This window comes from Heterocephalus glaber, unplaced genomic scaffold, assembly GCF_053883595.1.
Source record: "Heterocephalus glaber isolate CG9 unplaced genomic scaffold, H.glaber_assembly_v1.0 deba00001428, whole genome shotgun sequence".
Taxonomy (NCBI): domain Eukaryota; kingdom Metazoa; phylum Chordata; class Mammalia; order Rodentia; family Bathyergidae; genus Heterocephalus; species Heterocephalus glaber.
In genome coordinates, this window is record NW_028258293.1 from 65,717 (window position 1) to 81,063 (window position 15,347).

General features: G+C 55.8%; 3 protein-coding genes across 20 annotated transcripts in view; 2 read left to right on the plus strand and 1 right to left on the minus strand.

Moving 5' to 3' along the window:
• Positions 1–9,461, minus strand: part of Bet1l (Bet1 golgi vesicular membrane trafficking protein like) — a 73,632-nt gene extending 64,171 nt beyond the window's left edge. For 12 of the 18 annotated variants that reach the window (XR_015451377.1, XR_015451375.1, XR_015451376.1 and 9 more), the window contains exons 1-3: positions 8,647–8,738; positions 7,530–7,666; positions 7,304–7,360 (exon numbers count right to left, since the gene is read on the minus strand). Coding sequence is in view for 6 of the 18 variants with exons in the window: in XM_087211431.1 (XP_087067557.1) it covers positions 7,304–7,360; positions 7,530–7,666; positions 8,647–8,665 (213 nt within the window). In the remaining 12 variants the exon portion in view is untranslated. Of the gene's footprint in view, positions 1–4,671; positions 7,180–7,303; positions 7,361–7,529; positions 7,667–8,646; positions 8,845–9,282 lie in introns of those variants that run through there. The other 6 variants (XM_087211434.1, XM_087211432.1, XM_021264101.2 and 3 more) reach the window with 6 other exon arrangements.
• Cimap1a (ciliary microtubule associated protein 1A) lies at positions 72–3,744 on the plus strand. The gene is made up of 7 exons (XM_004851767.3): positions 72–802; positions 1,142–1,258; positions 1,462–1,662; positions 2,113–2,214; positions 2,339–2,460; positions 3,078–3,218; positions 3,462–3,744. The coding sequence occupies exons 2-7, from the start codon at positions 1,150–1,152 to the stop codon at positions 3,549–3,551; spliced, it is 765 nt and encodes a 254-aa protein (XP_004851824.1). The 5' UTR covers positions 72–802; positions 1,142–1,149; the 3' UTR covers positions 3,552–3,744.
• A 135-nt stretch (positions 9,462–9,596) lies between the features above and the next one.
• Positions 9,597–15,186, plus strand: Ric8a (RIC8 guanine nucleotide exchange factor A). Its single transcript, XM_004851766.4, has 10 exons — positions 9,597–9,781; positions 10,048–10,095; positions 10,182–10,772; positions 11,234–11,325; positions 11,849–11,999; positions 13,027–13,122; positions 13,221–13,365; positions 13,439–13,583; positions 13,954–14,073; positions 14,461–15,186. The coding sequence occupies exons 1-10, from the start codon at positions 9,698–9,700 to the stop codon at positions 14,579–14,581; spliced, it is 1,593 nt and encodes a 530-aa protein (XP_004851823.1). The 5' UTR covers positions 9,597–9,697; the 3' UTR covers positions 14,582–15,186.
• The last annotated feature ends 161 nt before the right edge of the window (positions 15,187–15,347 follow it).

Sequence of the window (15,347 nt, forward strand, 5' to 3'; positions counted from 1 at the left end):
GTGCTGGGTGCTATGTCTGAAAACCAGTGGGTGACTCAGGAGAGCAGCTGTGCATGGGAAATGTGACAGCATGGGCAGCACATACATGGACATCAGGGGCTTTGAGAAGAGTCTCTTCCCAAAGTCACCCAAGGAGGGAGGCCCCAAGTGGACCCTGAGCTTAAGAGGTCCCTGATGATGTCAAGAGAGCACCCCAGGGTCCCACAGTGGGGTGGGCAAACTGGGTCTAAGGAAGGTCAACAGGAGTGGTTTCCCCATCCTGGCTTCTGCTCAACACAACACAGATCCCAATCTGACTCTGGACCCAGGGCCCCTGGCAGCCAGAGCTTCCCTGCACCTCAGTCTCCCCAGTGTAGGGACTCTGATGGGGCAGGGCTGACTTCTCACCACTTTCACTCCTGGGCCGTCCTAGGCTCCCTTGTCCCAGACACCCCAAAGAACATCAAGATCTGGTGAGAGGAGAGTCCCTGGAGAAGGTGGGGGACCCAAGTGAGAACGAGGGTACCTGGAGAAGGGGTCCCTGACAAGGTGGGATCCCTGGAGAAGGTGAGGTCCCTGGAAAGGGTGGGACCAGTGAGGGCCTGGGCTCGGACCATTGTCTCCATCATACTGTGATCTAGAATTCCCCATCCCACAAAACCACATTCTAGAGCTCAGGGAACCCTCCCCAATTCTCAAGCCCCAAGGGAGAAGGGAATCCTTTCTCTGTGTTCTTTTCCCTGGAACTGCCTGGCACTGAGACCCGGACTGCCTGCAAGGAGGCTGGGTGGCAGGCCACTCTGAGCTGCCCCACCCAGAAGAGGTAAGGCTCCAGCCCCTACCCACCCAAAACACAGCTGCACCATGGGAGCTTCTTACCAAGTGAGGAGCAGCATTTTTCAAACAGAAGGAGCCTGCCCAGGTCCCCCGAGCCTAGAGGATGGTCAGTCACTAGCCAGAGTGACCACAGACCTAGAGCTGGAGAGGCCTGAGTCCACCTCACCAAGCAGAAAGCTCCCACTGCCCATGACTGCTTGAGATCCTGTGGAAGCTACAGCCTACGGCTCTGCTGCCTCAGCATCAGGAGGACCAGGGAGGAGGCTGTAGGGGTGGGGATGAGACAAAGCAGGACTTCTGGCACCTGTCCCTCTCTTGGCCACAGAGCCAGCTATGGCAGAGGAGGTGTGGGTGGGTACCTGGAGGCCCCATCGGCCCCGGGGGCCCATCATGGCCCTCTACAGCAGCCCTGGCCCCAAGTACCTGATTCCACCTACCACAGGTCAGCAGGGGACTGGCAGGGGAGTGGGGATGGCAGCCTGGGGTGGGTTTGGTGGGCTAAGTGAGTCTGGGTGATCTGGAGTGGATCTGGGTGGCCTGAGTGGCCTGGGGTACACCTGGGTTGGCCTGAGGCTTCATCCCAGGCTGCCAGTTGGGTCAAAAGGGCATCTGGTTCCAGGCTGCTCAGAGCCACCATGTCCACAGGTTTTGTGAAACACACGCCCACCAAGCTGCGTGCGCCAGCCTACAGCTTCTGTGGGGCCCCCATGCTCCTGGCAGAGAACTGCTCCCCAGGACCCCGCTACAGCGTGAACCCCAAGATACTAAGGACCGGCAAGGACCTTGGCCCTGCCTACTCCATCCTGGGGCGCTACCACACCAAGACCATGCTGACCCCAGGCCCAGGTGAGGGACCCCACCACATGCTCCCAACCCAGGGAAAAGGGACTGTCCCCACATCATTCCCCACTGTCCCTTCTAGGGGGGGCACTGTGTGTCCTAATACGTCAAGGGGAGGTGTACCTTGTCTACCCTGTCCTCTTCTTCTATTCTCAGGGCACCATCAGGCCCTAACCCACAACCCCTGCTCCAAACAGCTCCTATCCCCCAGCCCCAAAGCCAGAGTTTCCATCTTGGACACTCCTGGCCAAACCCTCTCACTGCCCATTTCGGGGCCCAGAGCTTCACACCTGGAAGGTTGGGATATTCTTCTTGAATGCCTGAGGGGATGGGCACCTGCACCCTCACCCCCACACACCAGGGATCAAACTCAGACCTTACACCTGAGGCAGGCTCAGCACCAAAATCTAAACCCCCGGCCCGCAGCCTCACTCCTATACCTTCTTTCCACCGCAGGTGACTACTTTCCAGAGAAATCTACCAAGCGCGTGTTCGACTCAGCTCCCAGCCACTCCATCTCTGCCCGGACCAAGACCTTTCGGGTAGACAGCACTCCAGGTCTGCAGCAGCCCAAAGACACCTGGATGGCTGGTGTCTGGGTCCCCCAGGGTAGATGAGAAGCAGCTCCGTGGCAGATGGAAGCTCTGTGAGCGCTGGCCTGAGGCTGCTGTCTGCCCTGCAGGTCCCGCCGCTTACATGCTGCCCGTGGTGATGGGACCGCACACTGTGGGCAAGGCCTCCCAACCCTCCTTCTCCATCAAGGGCCGCAGCAAGCAAGGCAGCTTCAGCGACGACCTGCACAAGGCAAGGGTCACCCAGCCCTGGATAGGACACGGTTCCTAAAACCCTGGACCCCCTGCCCACCGCAGCACTGCTGAGGCACCTTGCAACCTTTGCCCTCTGAGTGCTTGGGGAGGAGGGCACCAGCAAGGGAGACAGTGCCAGGGCTGAAGACAACCAGAGAGGGTTATACAGAGCCTACATATAAGGTACAAAACACTTTTTAAATGCTTCAGAGAACAAAGAGAGAAGAAAAACTAAGCTCTGGGCCGTTGGGGAAGGATGGTTCCTGCTCTGTCGACAGTCAGTGCAAAGGTCCTGGGGCGAGCATGTGAGGCAGCATCAACATTCAGTGCTAGTCTATCACCAGCCACAGGGCACAGCCCTCAAGCCAAGAGTAGTGTCCCAACTATGAAGGGGCCTCACACACTTTCACATACATTGACTGGCATACACTGGCAGTGTCACTGACACAATAAGGCTGAAACTGAGGGGCTGACCCCCAGAGGTACCCCATGGGAGACAGAGACATCTCAGAGCTCCCCCTGGAGACTCAGGATCTGAACTGTCCCTTTCCTTGGCCCTCTGGGATCACAAGCCATGGGCAAGGTAAACCTACCTGTACCATCTTCACCTCCCAGACCCCAGGTCCTGCAGCATACCGCCAGACAGATGTCCAGGTGACCAAGTTCAAGGCTCCACAGTATACCATGGCCGCACGGGTGGAGCCCCCAGGGGACAAGACCCTCAAGCCAGGACCAGGAGCCCACAGCCCTGAGAAGGTCCGGGACACACCACAAGGGGACAGGAGGGGAAGGGTTGCACCCTGTAGGGGCCTCAAGCTGTTACACTTGCCCCAAGAGCAACCTTTTGGGCACAGAGAACCAGAGCTGTCCTCTGCCTTGCCAGCAGGCCCTAGGTCCCAACTCCATGATGGCCACTGCTGCTGAGTGCCGGTCCGGGAGGGACAGCACCCAGGCCCGAGACACTGCCAAGAGCCCTCCTCATAGCCCCTCTTCTCCTAGGTGACGAAGCACAAGCCCTGTGCCCCCACCATCACCTTCGGCATCAAGCATTCTGACTACATGACACCACTAGTTGTTGATGTGGAATAGCCTCAGCCCTGCACCCCACAGCCTGGATCCAGCTCATCCCCACGAGACTCCCAGGGCAGATGCAGGCTGGATATCTCCTTCCAAGCAGAGCCACAGGAGGGGGACCCTGCAGGATGGAGCATGTTTGTTTGGACACTTGTGACAAATTTTTTTTTCTATGCTACCTTCCCATTTGCTAGTCTTGCTTCCTGTTGTTGCCCAAATTACTTAATAAATCACAAATTTCAATTATGAGGCTTTGTCTTGGGAAAAAACCAAGCTTGTCCACAGCTTTCAGTGCAGGCCCACATGAGGTCTCATCCCTGGCTTCCCAGTCTTCAAAGAGAGACCTCAGAGCCTTGCCTCATACCTACAGCCCCTTGGAGAACCTGGACCACCACGGATAATGGGGCACTGGAGAAGTGCTACTGCCTGACACCTTCTATGTGTCCAAGTTGTGAGGAAGCTTGATAAATGTGAGGGGCCTTCAATGGCAGAGCCAGCCCCTCTGCAGCTGAGGCCTCACTATGGTAAGCAGAGCCAGCCATGCCCACTGGGCTGTCTCAAATTCTGGCACAGTAACAATGAGACATGATAGACCACTGTTGCTATGTTGAGTGACAGTCTCAGGAAAATCTGTTACCTACCAAGAGCTAACACAGGATGTGGGGAGGGACGCTGGCATCTCAGCTGGGCCTGGAGGATCTGCACGGGTTCCCCAGACCCACAGCCAGGCCTTGAGAATCTGGACTCCCCTTGGCCCAGGAGAGGTTCATGCTGGGCAGGCGGCCTATTTTGCATACCAAGAGGCTAAAACCCACATTAGCACAGCAGAGGTGCTGACTCCTCTGCTGTGTGTGACCAGTTGGGCAGGGCACTCCAGGACTGTCACATTCCCTTACCTCTACGAGGTGATGCTGTCATGCCATGCACGTAGTGACTTGGCAGAGAAGGGTCACACAGCAGAAGGTGGTGTGGTCCTATGGCTGCCCTGCCAGAGGCTGAGCCAAGGGGGCAGCAAGGGGGGACAAGGGATCCTGGGAGAAGATGGGGAAGGGAGAGGCTCTGCATCACCTAACTAAAACAAAATAAAAACTACCTCTCTCAAATCCCTAGAAAAGAGGACAAAGAAATACATAACTCCTTCTTCACAAAGCTGTTTATTCCACATCTTATTCTTGAGATGTCCCTAACCATGAACTACAGCCTGGCAGCTCACCCTCACAACCCTCACCCTGGGTCTTTTTCCGGTTTACTACTGTTAGAAATCAAGTTGGCAAACCCTACTTACCCTATGGGCCAGGTGTCAGGTGTACAAGGCCAAGCTGCAGCACTAGGGTTAGGGGCTCTCAGGGAAGCTGATCTGACACCCCCCCTTCACAGGATTCAAAGACACAGAAGGTGGTTCTGCCACCTGCCTCAGATGCGCAAGGTCCCGAGTTCGATCCCCGGTACCAAAAAAGACAAAGAAGGAACAAAAAAGTAAACTGGGAAGGAGTGACAACACACAGACCAAAGACAGCCAGCAGGGCTGCAAACAACTGGAGACAAGAGGCCTGAGGAGAGAACGAAGAACCAAGGTTACAGAGATGTGGCAAAAATCCTCCAGGGGAAAAGCACCCTAAAATGCAAGTCTAAGTCTAGTCTGCCCCAGCAAGATAAGCAGGCAGTGGCCACGGTGAGTGTTCTGGGGTCTGATTTCGTTCCACAGTTTGGTCATGTTATGTTCAGAGTAAGTGAAGTCAGCAGTGTGTGGCTCAGGATGTCCCCCAAGGGGGACATGGAGCTGGAGTGTGACTGTGCTCTCTACAATGCCTGCAGAACCAGATGGGGACAGGATACAGGCAGGAACCATACTTGGTGACAGCGAAAGACTAAGCGGAAGCCATGTTGCCAGGTCAGGGTGGCAGGACCTATAAAAGGAAGACCAAGGAGGGACCACAAGCAAGACCGGGCCACTGGGGGTAGGGGTTGTCAGGGAAACAGCAAAGCCACAGAAAAGGAGAGGCAGTGAGAAGGTAGCAGGCACTAGAATGAGCAGAAGTCAAAACAAAAAGGAGGGTCTTCCTCCCTCAGAAGACGTAGGGGCTCAGCCAGACCCAGTGCAGGAGCCAGGAGATGAGAAGAGGGAATTGTGTGAGCATGTGTGGGGAAAGGCAGGCCTGCTGGGTAGAGGAAGAAAAGGGTGGGTGGTCGTGCCTGCAGAGGGAGCAGGGTGGGGCCGTGGTGATCAGAAGGCAGTTTGTAGCTGATCACTCAACTCAGAACTCAGAAGAGTTCTAGCTGGACAAGACTCACGGTGTGGACGTACAGGTGGGCAGACAGTGAGCTACTGGTCCTGGGGAGGGTGGGAGTGGCTGGAAGGCAGACTGGAATAAGGAAAGAGAAGGGCACAAAGCTGCACAACTCATTCCTTAAAGATTCTTTATGCGAAGACAAAAGTGATAGTCTCCCAAAAGTTGCTGGCCCTGCCAGTCTCATAGTTCAGTTTGCGTGAACGTGGGACTGGCCAAGCATGTGTGAAGAGACAGGGAACGGTAGGGAGGGAGGGCAGTGTGCAGGGGATGGGAGGGTGGCTCAGAGTGCCCCCACTGCAAGGGGAGAGTAGCTAAGGGAGGCAGGCAAGGGTGTGGCAGAAGAGCAAAAGCTCTGCTACAAATGGCACAGTGGCCTCTCAGCAGCCTGCAGCTCCAAGAGAGCCTTCTAGGGGAAACCTCCCCCAAAACTCTACCTGACAGTGAAAGGCCTGTCTGGCACTGGAGAGGTTCTGAATCCTGAGCACATCCATTTCTGTTCCTAGACACAGGGCCCTGTCACCCAGAAGGCTCCCAGCCCAGTGTATCCAGCCAAGGCTGTGGTCCATGCCTTCATCAACAGTCCCTACCCTTCCTAGGGTTTGGCTTCCTCTAGGGACCGGAGGGCACAATCCTTCCCCAAGAATACTTGGCCCACATCAGACCACCCCTGCTCAGCAGTCTTTGCCAGGAGTAACTGTCACATTCAGACTGAGGACCTCAGGTGAAGGAGCCAGCTCTTATTGGGGTCAGTCAGTCCCTTCCTGTGGCAGCCCCCAGACTCCTCAGCTCACAGACAGGTCCTCACTCAGGAACAGACAGCACAGAAAGGCCTTAAGATCTCAGAGCCGAGGGCTGGGAAAAGGGCAGGTGGCCATGTGGGCACATTCAGGCCTCACAACTGCTCTGCTCAGAGCTGGCTGGTTTTGGTGCACTGTGGCCCCAGCCTGGCCAATGTCTCTAGCACCAGGAGTAGAGGTGGGGGCTGGGCCTTGCTTTGCCCAAGGGAAAAGGTCCTTCCACATGGGACCAAACAACATGATGAGCTCATCAGGTCAGAGGCCCCACCACACAGGAAGAAGATTCCTGACCATGATGGTGATTTCAAAGTAGTATTTTGCAGATAAGTCCTCAGGAGGTCAGGATAGCAGGTGGAGAAGACCCTGGTACTTTTGGCTCCCACTGGTTCATGTCCTTGCCCTTGACAAGAAGTAGGAAAGGATGAAGAAGGCCACGAGCAGGCCCACAGCCATGCCACACAAAAGCTTCCGGTTGTCTCGCCCAGACCGTGCCATCGTGGAAAACCGCTTCACACTCCCCGTGAGCAGGCCAGTCACGCTTGTGAAATCTGAGTCCTGGGGCAGGGGCAGCAGGATCACAAAGGGCACCATCTTGAATACCACTGCCCCCCACCATCACTGGACCACAGACTGCAAAGCTAGCAGCATGGAGTGGCTCCTGCACCCTGCAGACCCTTACCATGCTGTCCAGGTATCGGTTTTGGTCTTCTGCATCCCTATCGATGTCCAGGGCCAGCTGGTAAGGACACAGAGCAAAGTCAGGTCAAGGAAGACAGCACTCATTCTCCCCTCCAACCAGTCAGACCTTGTCCTTTTAACCCTGCTGTACAGGATGCCACCAGCAAAGGTTAGAAAGCTGCCTAAGCTGCCTAAAATCCCTCAGAGTCCTCTCTGCATCCTCTTACCCCCTTGAGGTGGAGATGAAAGGTGGGAAAGGGACCACCACTGACCGATTTGAGCCTGGTAACCTTGGAGGCCAGGCTATCAGTCATCCGCTTGTTCTCCCGGTCTAAAATCTCCTCCACAGCACCAGAGCTCTGAGCTATGAAAAGAAAGACAGACTAAGAAGTTGCATATACCCATGAATGAAACTCCAACCCTCCTCACCCCAATCAAGTCTGACTGAGTCAGACTTCCCAACAAGTGGACCATGCACTTGAGGGACAGGCGTGTAGAACTATCATGTGAGTAGAGATCCTTCGTGCAGACCCAGGTGGGGGTTGGATGGGGCTCCCACAGGCTGTCTAAGCAGCCCCTCCTGATGCCGTGGCAGAATATGGATTAACCCTAGGAACACTGGAAAGATGCACTTGCCTCCAGAGATATCATCATCTATGGCTATGGGACTGTTCTCAAAGAAAAAGAGTAAACTCCGGTAGGGTCACAAGAAAGACTGAAAGAGCATCCAGAAAGATGGCAGGAAGCCCCTTTACGACAAAATAAGTGAATAAAGCTCCTCAACCACCCATAATTATCGCTGGGCTTGGCTTCCTGTGACACCCATGGTGCCCGCGGAAACCTGGCAGGGATGGGCCAAGTGAGGTGACATTCCCAAGCATGTAACATGGGTGAGAACCGCCGCTTCTAAACACAGTGCAAATTCTCGCTGGCCCGACGCACAGTAAGAACAGGCGATGTGACCTATGGCGAGAACTGCAGCCCTAGGAACCACCAGCGTGCTCAGAGCCAGAAGGAAGGGTGCTGGCTTCCTGACAACCACCTTCTTCTCTTTCACAGAACAGAGACCGAGACGCCTGGGCCTCAAGTCAGTGGACGCCTGCTCGGACGCCTGCTCGGACCCCTGCATCCGAGAAGCGTCCGGCCAGGACCCTGAGGCTCCACCCAGCTTTCAACCCAGGCAAACCATCTGCGGCCCTCCCGGCCTCAGTCCCAGCCACCTCCCCACCAACTCGGCCCAGAAGCCCGGTCCGTCTCCGCACAGAGACGTGAGGGAGGCGAGCGGTGGCTCGGCCCCGTCCCCGGACCCGCCGCACGACCCCGAACCCGCTTTCGCGCGCACACCCCGAGTCCAGCCCGCCATCGCAGTCGGCCGGCGCCGGCAGCTCACTGACGCACCGCGAGCGAGCGCGGTAGACGTGTCAGGGGCGCCGGGATACACTTCCGGCTCCGGCTCCCACAAGCCCCTCCCCTTTCGACCAGTCCCGCCCGACTTCCGGCCGAAGGGCTGTGGCACTGTGGTGAAGTTAACGACGTTTTCGCAGGCCTAAATTAGGGGAGGAGCGGGCTTGGGCTCTCGGTTCGCCCGCCGGTTGTTGGGCCGGTGTTCTGTCAGTCAGGCCCTGCCGGCCAGCGGACCAAGGCGTAGGTGGGACCGAGCGGACCTGAACTGGAGTGACTCGGGCCAGAAAACCGCCTCTGGAAGGCAGAGGTGGGCGCTCGGGACAGTGCATAAAATGGAGGTGTGAAGAATTGCGGAAAATGAAACGAGGACACACGGGACCGAAAGAGCCTTGAAGAGCCCCGCTCGCGGAGCCATTGGGCGGGCTGCGCGTAGTCACCGCCCGCACGGGCCCCTGCCTGTGTGCCTACGATCTTAACCACACCGTCTGAAGCAGACGGGCCGGCCAGCTGTCTCCAGCAGGCCCCGGGGCCAGGCCGCAGGGTCTCCCGCAGCCCCCCACCCAGCTCTGGAAGCACCTTGCACACCCCAGCTCCTCTGGTTTCTCCCGTGAACTCCGCCAAGGCAGGGGCCGGCAGGTCCGGTCGGCCCGCCTCCCTAGCGTCTCCCACGCAGCGAGCTTTCTGCAGTTGCCCACTGGCTGTACTTGGGCATCGGCTGGGTGCGGGCGAGAGCTTCATCTGCTGGGACACAGAAGGGATCGCGGACCGTGAGCCTCGCCTGTTCCAGACTTGGCCTGTATCGGTTAGCCCAACCTAGCCCGTGCCTTTCAGCCGTTCCACCTTAAGCAGCGGACCTCGAGTCCCCGCCCATCGTCGCCGGGTCCCAGCACCCACCGCGCGCCGATTCGGGGCTTCAAGATCAGGGCGGGGCTGGCGCACTAACCAGCTAGGTTTTGGCCGGCTAGACTTCGCCGCCCCAGGTCTCGGGGCTATGGAGCCCCGGGCGGTGGCCGATGCAGTGGAGACTGGGGAGGAAGACGTGATTACGGCGGCTTTGAGAACGTACAACCAGGAGGTGAGCGGAACCCGGAGTCAGGACAGGGACGGGGATGGAAGGAAGGGGCGTCGTGTGGGTGTGCGGTCAGACTGGAATGACTGTGGCGCAAGCTCTAAGCGTGCGTGGCGGGCGCGAAGGGCCTGGGTGGTTCCCTTGGGGGACAACTGTGTGGGTGGCCAGCGCACTCTGACGCCTGTTCAGAGGCAACAGGCCGCCCCACCCCCATCCCTCAAAGAGCACAGGTCCTACCTGCATGAAGGCCTGAGCCCACTGTGTCTCTGTAGCACTCGGAGAGCTTCACCTTTGAGGATGCCCAGCAGGAAGATAGGAAGGTGGGTGCTAGCCCCAGGGGTAATGGGACGGGGAGGGGTGCCCCACGAAGAGAGCCTGGTGGAGCCACTATCCTCCCTGCCCACAGAGACTCGCAAAGCTGCTGGTGTCTGTCCTGGAGCAGGGCTTGCCACTTTCACACCGTGTCACCTGGCTGCAGACTGTCCGAATCCTGTCCCGGGACCGTAGCTGCCTGGCTCCATTCACCAGTCGCCAGAGCCTGCACGCACTAGCTTCCTATGCTGACATATCTGCCTGTGAGGGGTCTCTCTCAGAGGCCCCTGACATGGACGTTGTGCTCGAGTCCCTCAAGTGCTTGTGCAACCTTGTGCTCAGCAGCCCTGTGGCACAGGCACTTGCTGCCGAGGCCCACCTTGTGGTGAAGCTTACAGAGCGTGTGGGGCTGTACCGCAAGAGGAGCTTCCCCCACGAGGTGCAGTTCTTTGACCTACGGCTCCTTTTCCTGCTAACAGCGCTGCGCACTGATGTGCGCCAGCAGTTGTTTCAGGAGCTGCATGGCGTGCACTTGTTGACTCATACACTAGAGCTAACGCTGGGAGTGACCCCTGAAGAGAGCCCCCCTGAAGTCCTTCCTCCCCAAGAGACTGAGCGGGCCATGGAGATCCTCAAAGTGCTCTTCAACATCACCTTCGACTCCATCAAGAGGGAGGTAGAGGAGGTAAGTTGTGGCCTGAAACCATTGTGGGGCTCACCTTTGCTGAGACACTTCGTGGATGTGTCTTCTACAGTACCTTCAGGTTCCTGAGTGTCAGATGTTGAGAGGACAGTAGGACATACCAGGAGATGACTCCAGGCAGAGACCTTAAGGAAGATTTCCAAGGGAACTGGGGGCCTAGTAGGAAGTATGGGGTGCTTAAGGAGGCTATAGAATATTCTCTACTTGTGGGGCCAAGGCCCAGTGTGACTACTTCCTAAGGGGATCCATTTATGTCTTAATCTAGAAAGTGCACTTGAAAGCACACTCATGGACTTTTGCCTTTAGCTTGGCACTGGTCACACTGGTCAAGGTCACCAGATGTAGTCAGGGAACTGCAGTAGTTAATACCACACAGTCCTGGAATGCAGTAGTGGAGATGAATGGAGCTCCCTCTCACAGGAACCCTTTCTACTTTTGGTCAGGAAGATGCTGCCCTTTATCAATACTTGGGGACCCTTTTGAGGCAGTGTGTGATGATTGCTGCTGCTGGAGACCGCACAGAGGAGTTCCATGGGTGAGACCACAGCCTGTCATGCTGGGAGAGACATGCTTGAGCCCTAAATGGTGGTCCCCAACCCTGGCTGTAGACCAGAACCACTGGAGAACCCAGACCCAACTGTAGAGTCCAGCTTTTTCAGGGAAACCAGACATCAGTATGTTTTCAGAGAGCCTCAAGTCAGGACATGGCCAGGACAAGAACTATGGATTTAGGGGCAGAGTAGTGTGGGCATGGTATCACAGGGCAATGTAGTCCCTTGCTCCTGACTTGTGCTTGGGCTGAAATGGGTTCCCAGAGATGATTTTGTGCTTCAGCCTAGATAGGTTGGGGCAAGTGGGGTTTTGGTGAAAGGTGCTGTCCCTCTACCCCACACCTGAGTGAGGTATCTCTCAACAGTCCCTGCCCTTGTCTATGGTCCTTTGTGCTGTTCTGAGGGCCCCTGGACCCTGGCTCACATCATGTGACCAAGTAATGTACCAGGGGTTGCATATGTGCTAGGGGATCAGCCCCATCAAGGCCCCTCTCCATCTGTCCTCAGGCACACGGTGAATCTCCTAGGGAACTTGCCCCTGAAGTGTTTGGATGTCCTCCTCACCCTGGATCTACATGAAGGCTCTTTGGAGTTCATGGGAGTGAACATGGATGTGATCAGTGTCCTCCTTGCCTTCCTAGAGAAGCGCCTACATCAGGTAGGCAGCTGTAGTCTCTGCTTCTGCACTGTCCACACTGGCAAGTACAGGTCATCTTGGTGGTGTGATTTGGTTGACTCTTCAGCTGCTCTGTGGTCCAGCCAAGTAGCCAGACCACTGGAGCCTTCCTCCTTCAGAAGCATGTGAACACCCTGCACACTTAAGGCCTCACTTATACCGGTTACTAAAGGCAACAAGTTTCTCAGAGTCTGAGAAGGTACTTGTCATCTTTTAGCAGTTCTCTTATGTGGTCGTGAGAAGCCCCCAGTTCCTGCTTATGATCCTTAGACACCTAGTGTCCCTGTGTAATCAATGAAAGCCCTTGGTGGCAATCGTCAGCTGTTCCTTGGGATCCTAAAGAGACACAGGAGCTTCTAACCGAGCTTCCCTTTGACTTCTGCAGGTACACCACAGGACATCTGGAAGGCTGAAGCTCTAACCAGTCCTTCCTGAGTTTGCATATGTTAAGCAGGCAAAAGAGCTACAGGTTGAGGTTCAGTAGATTGCTGAGGAATCCATGTTGCCAAGCAAAGGATGCTCATAGTATGAGCCAGGCCGGGAAGGAGCGGGCAGTGGGGACCTTGGCTGTGGTCACCTTCCCCATTGCTGTGGCTGCTGGTGTTGGGCACCAGGGAGATAACTGGGGGGGCTGGACAGGGTTGGGAACTCTGCTTGCTGTCTATAAGATATGGAGTAGAAATTCTCTATTTTTGCTCTCATTTCCTGAGGGCAATATGTGCACTAGTAGTGTGCTGACATCTTCAGATAGCTTATGTCTTACTCTTAATCTTGGTTTATAGTTGAGATGGTTATACTGAAAGCAGTTGAATTGTTTGCCCCAAGTCCAGTAGCTTCCTGAGCTAGGTCCTTATCGCTTTGGAAGCTGACAGACACCCAGGATCAGCTCCTGGTCCTTGACTGACTGGCTGCAGTAGGCATCTTCATAAACCTTTGTGTTAGGACTGAGGAGTGCATGTAGCCTCCACCACTGCTTCAAGCTGGGGCAGTGACAGAGTCTCCTCTGCAGACCCACAGGCTGAAGGAGAGTGTGGCTCCCGTGCTAACCGTGCTGACTGAATGTGCCCGCATGCACCGTCCAGCCAGGAAGTTCCTGAAGGCCCAGGTTAGCAGAGGAGCCAGAGCACCTGGGGAATGTGGGCTGGGCCTGGTCACAGATGCTGAGCTGCTCCAAGCCCAAGCTGAGGGACACTGCCTCCCTAGGTGCTGCCGCCCCTACGGGATGTAAGAACTCGGCCCGAGGTGGGGGAGCTACTTCGGAACAAGCTGGTCCGCCTCATGACACACCTGGACACAGATGTGAAGAGGGTAGCAGCTGAGTTCCTCTTCGTCCTGTGCTCTGAAAGTGGTGAGTTGGGGGAGCCCAGGCCTGGCCTTCCCTGCCCACCAGCTCATACACTGACTTATGCCCTGGCCCCCAGTGCCCCGGTTCATCAAGTACACAGGTTACGGGAATGCTGCTGGCCTTCTGGCTGCCAGAGGCCTCATGGCAGGAGGCCGGACCGAGGGGCAGTACTCAGAGGATGAAGACACAGACACAGATGAGTACAAGGAAGCTAAGGCCAGGTGTGTGCCCCCCTATACCCTTGGGTTTCCCTCACTGCCCCGAGTCCCTGCTTGCTACCCAGCTACTCTCCTGTGATGAGTGGAAGAGCCCTTCCAGAATCAGGCACCTGGTCCAAAGTGGCACGTCCTGATCTCTGAGCCTAAGGAGCTCGGGTCCGGGAGGTCTGGATTGCTGGAAGGACCAGGGAGAAGCTGGCTAATGGCTACTCCTGAAAGTTTCTCCCTGCAGCTATCACCCCTGCCCTCCTGTCACCAGGAGAATGGGCTTCTTGCCAGTCCTGGCCTAGACAGGAAGATGGGGACTCCACTGCCCCCAGCCCCTCTTGTCCAGGAGTCACTAACATTCCCCATCCCCCACTTTGGGAGGCAGCATCAACCCAGTGACTGGCAGGGTGGAGGAGAAGCCGCCCAACCCTATGGAGGGCATGACAGAGGAGCAGAAGGAACATGAGGCCATGAAGCTGGTGAACATGTTTGACAAGCTCTCCAGGTATGTGTGGTGAAGAAAGGCCTGCATCTGGGAAAAGAGGTCAGACCCACAACCTGTCTTAGGAGCCCATGGAGGGGGGTCACAGAAGGCCTAGGATTCTGGGCAGGCTGCATTACTGGTGTCTGAAATCACCTGTCCTGGAAGAAATACCTCAGAAGAATGTAAGGGTGAGGTCAGTATTGTACCCATTTTACAGATGAGGAAGTCTTGAGGCCAAGAAAGTAAAGTCTAAAGTCTCAAAGCCTAAAAAAAAATTATCAGTTAGGACTTGGTCCTGCTTAGCACAAAGTTGAACCCAGGCTTCCCCAGCAACAGCCAAGGATGAAAAAGACCCCTGCCTGGCATAATAGTTCCCTTACCTGGCCCCACTGCACCTTTTTCCTGCAGGCACCGAGTCCTCCAGCCCATGGGGATGAGTCCCCAGGGACACTTCACATCCCTGCAAGATGCCATGTGTGAGACCGTGGAGGAGCAGCTTTCCTCAGACCCAGATTCGGACCCTGACTGAGGATGGTGGTTCCTCTGCTCCACCTTCAGAACTGGTGCTGCTTCAAGAAATATCCTTAGGGCTGCAGCCTTGGGAAGTCCAGCCCCTCTTCAGCTGGAGTCCCTTCCTCTTCACACCCCAAGTTGTGTTCATGATTTGCCTCTAGTCCTATTTCTTATCTTGAGGACTGCAATGGTCTTGTCCTGCTGTAGCTCTGGAAACTTGGCCCTGGTTTCTACAGGTGAGGCCAACCTGAGCAGGCAATGTGTGGTGTGAGCCCATCTGGTGCTGGCATGCTCCATTTCACAGGGGAAAGGATGTGCTAGAACTTTGCCAGTCCACACACTGGCTGCCAAGGTAGGCGCCTTATTAAGTGTCCACCAAATGAGGTCAGTCATCCTTCTGCATTCCCCTTGGTCCTGCCTCAGCCACCCACCACAGTATCCACATACCCATGTTCTCATTGGCTGTGATACCTGAATGTTAATCCTACCCACAGTCTGTGGTTCAGACTAACTACTTATGTGAAGGAAAATCGCCCTCATGAGACCGTAAGATGAAATCTTGAGATTTCCAAGAGTCAGGGAAACATCCTAGAATAAAGAAGAGTTTTGTGCAAGACTGAATGTACGTGTAAAACAGTTAAGTAAAGTGACATTGAATAGAAATAGAAACTAATACTGTTCTTTTCAGGATTTGACCCTTTTAGGTTACTATGTGTATCTTTTGTTATCACCGAGAAATAAGGTCATGGGACTCCCTTCTGTGGCATCTGTCACTTAAGTCT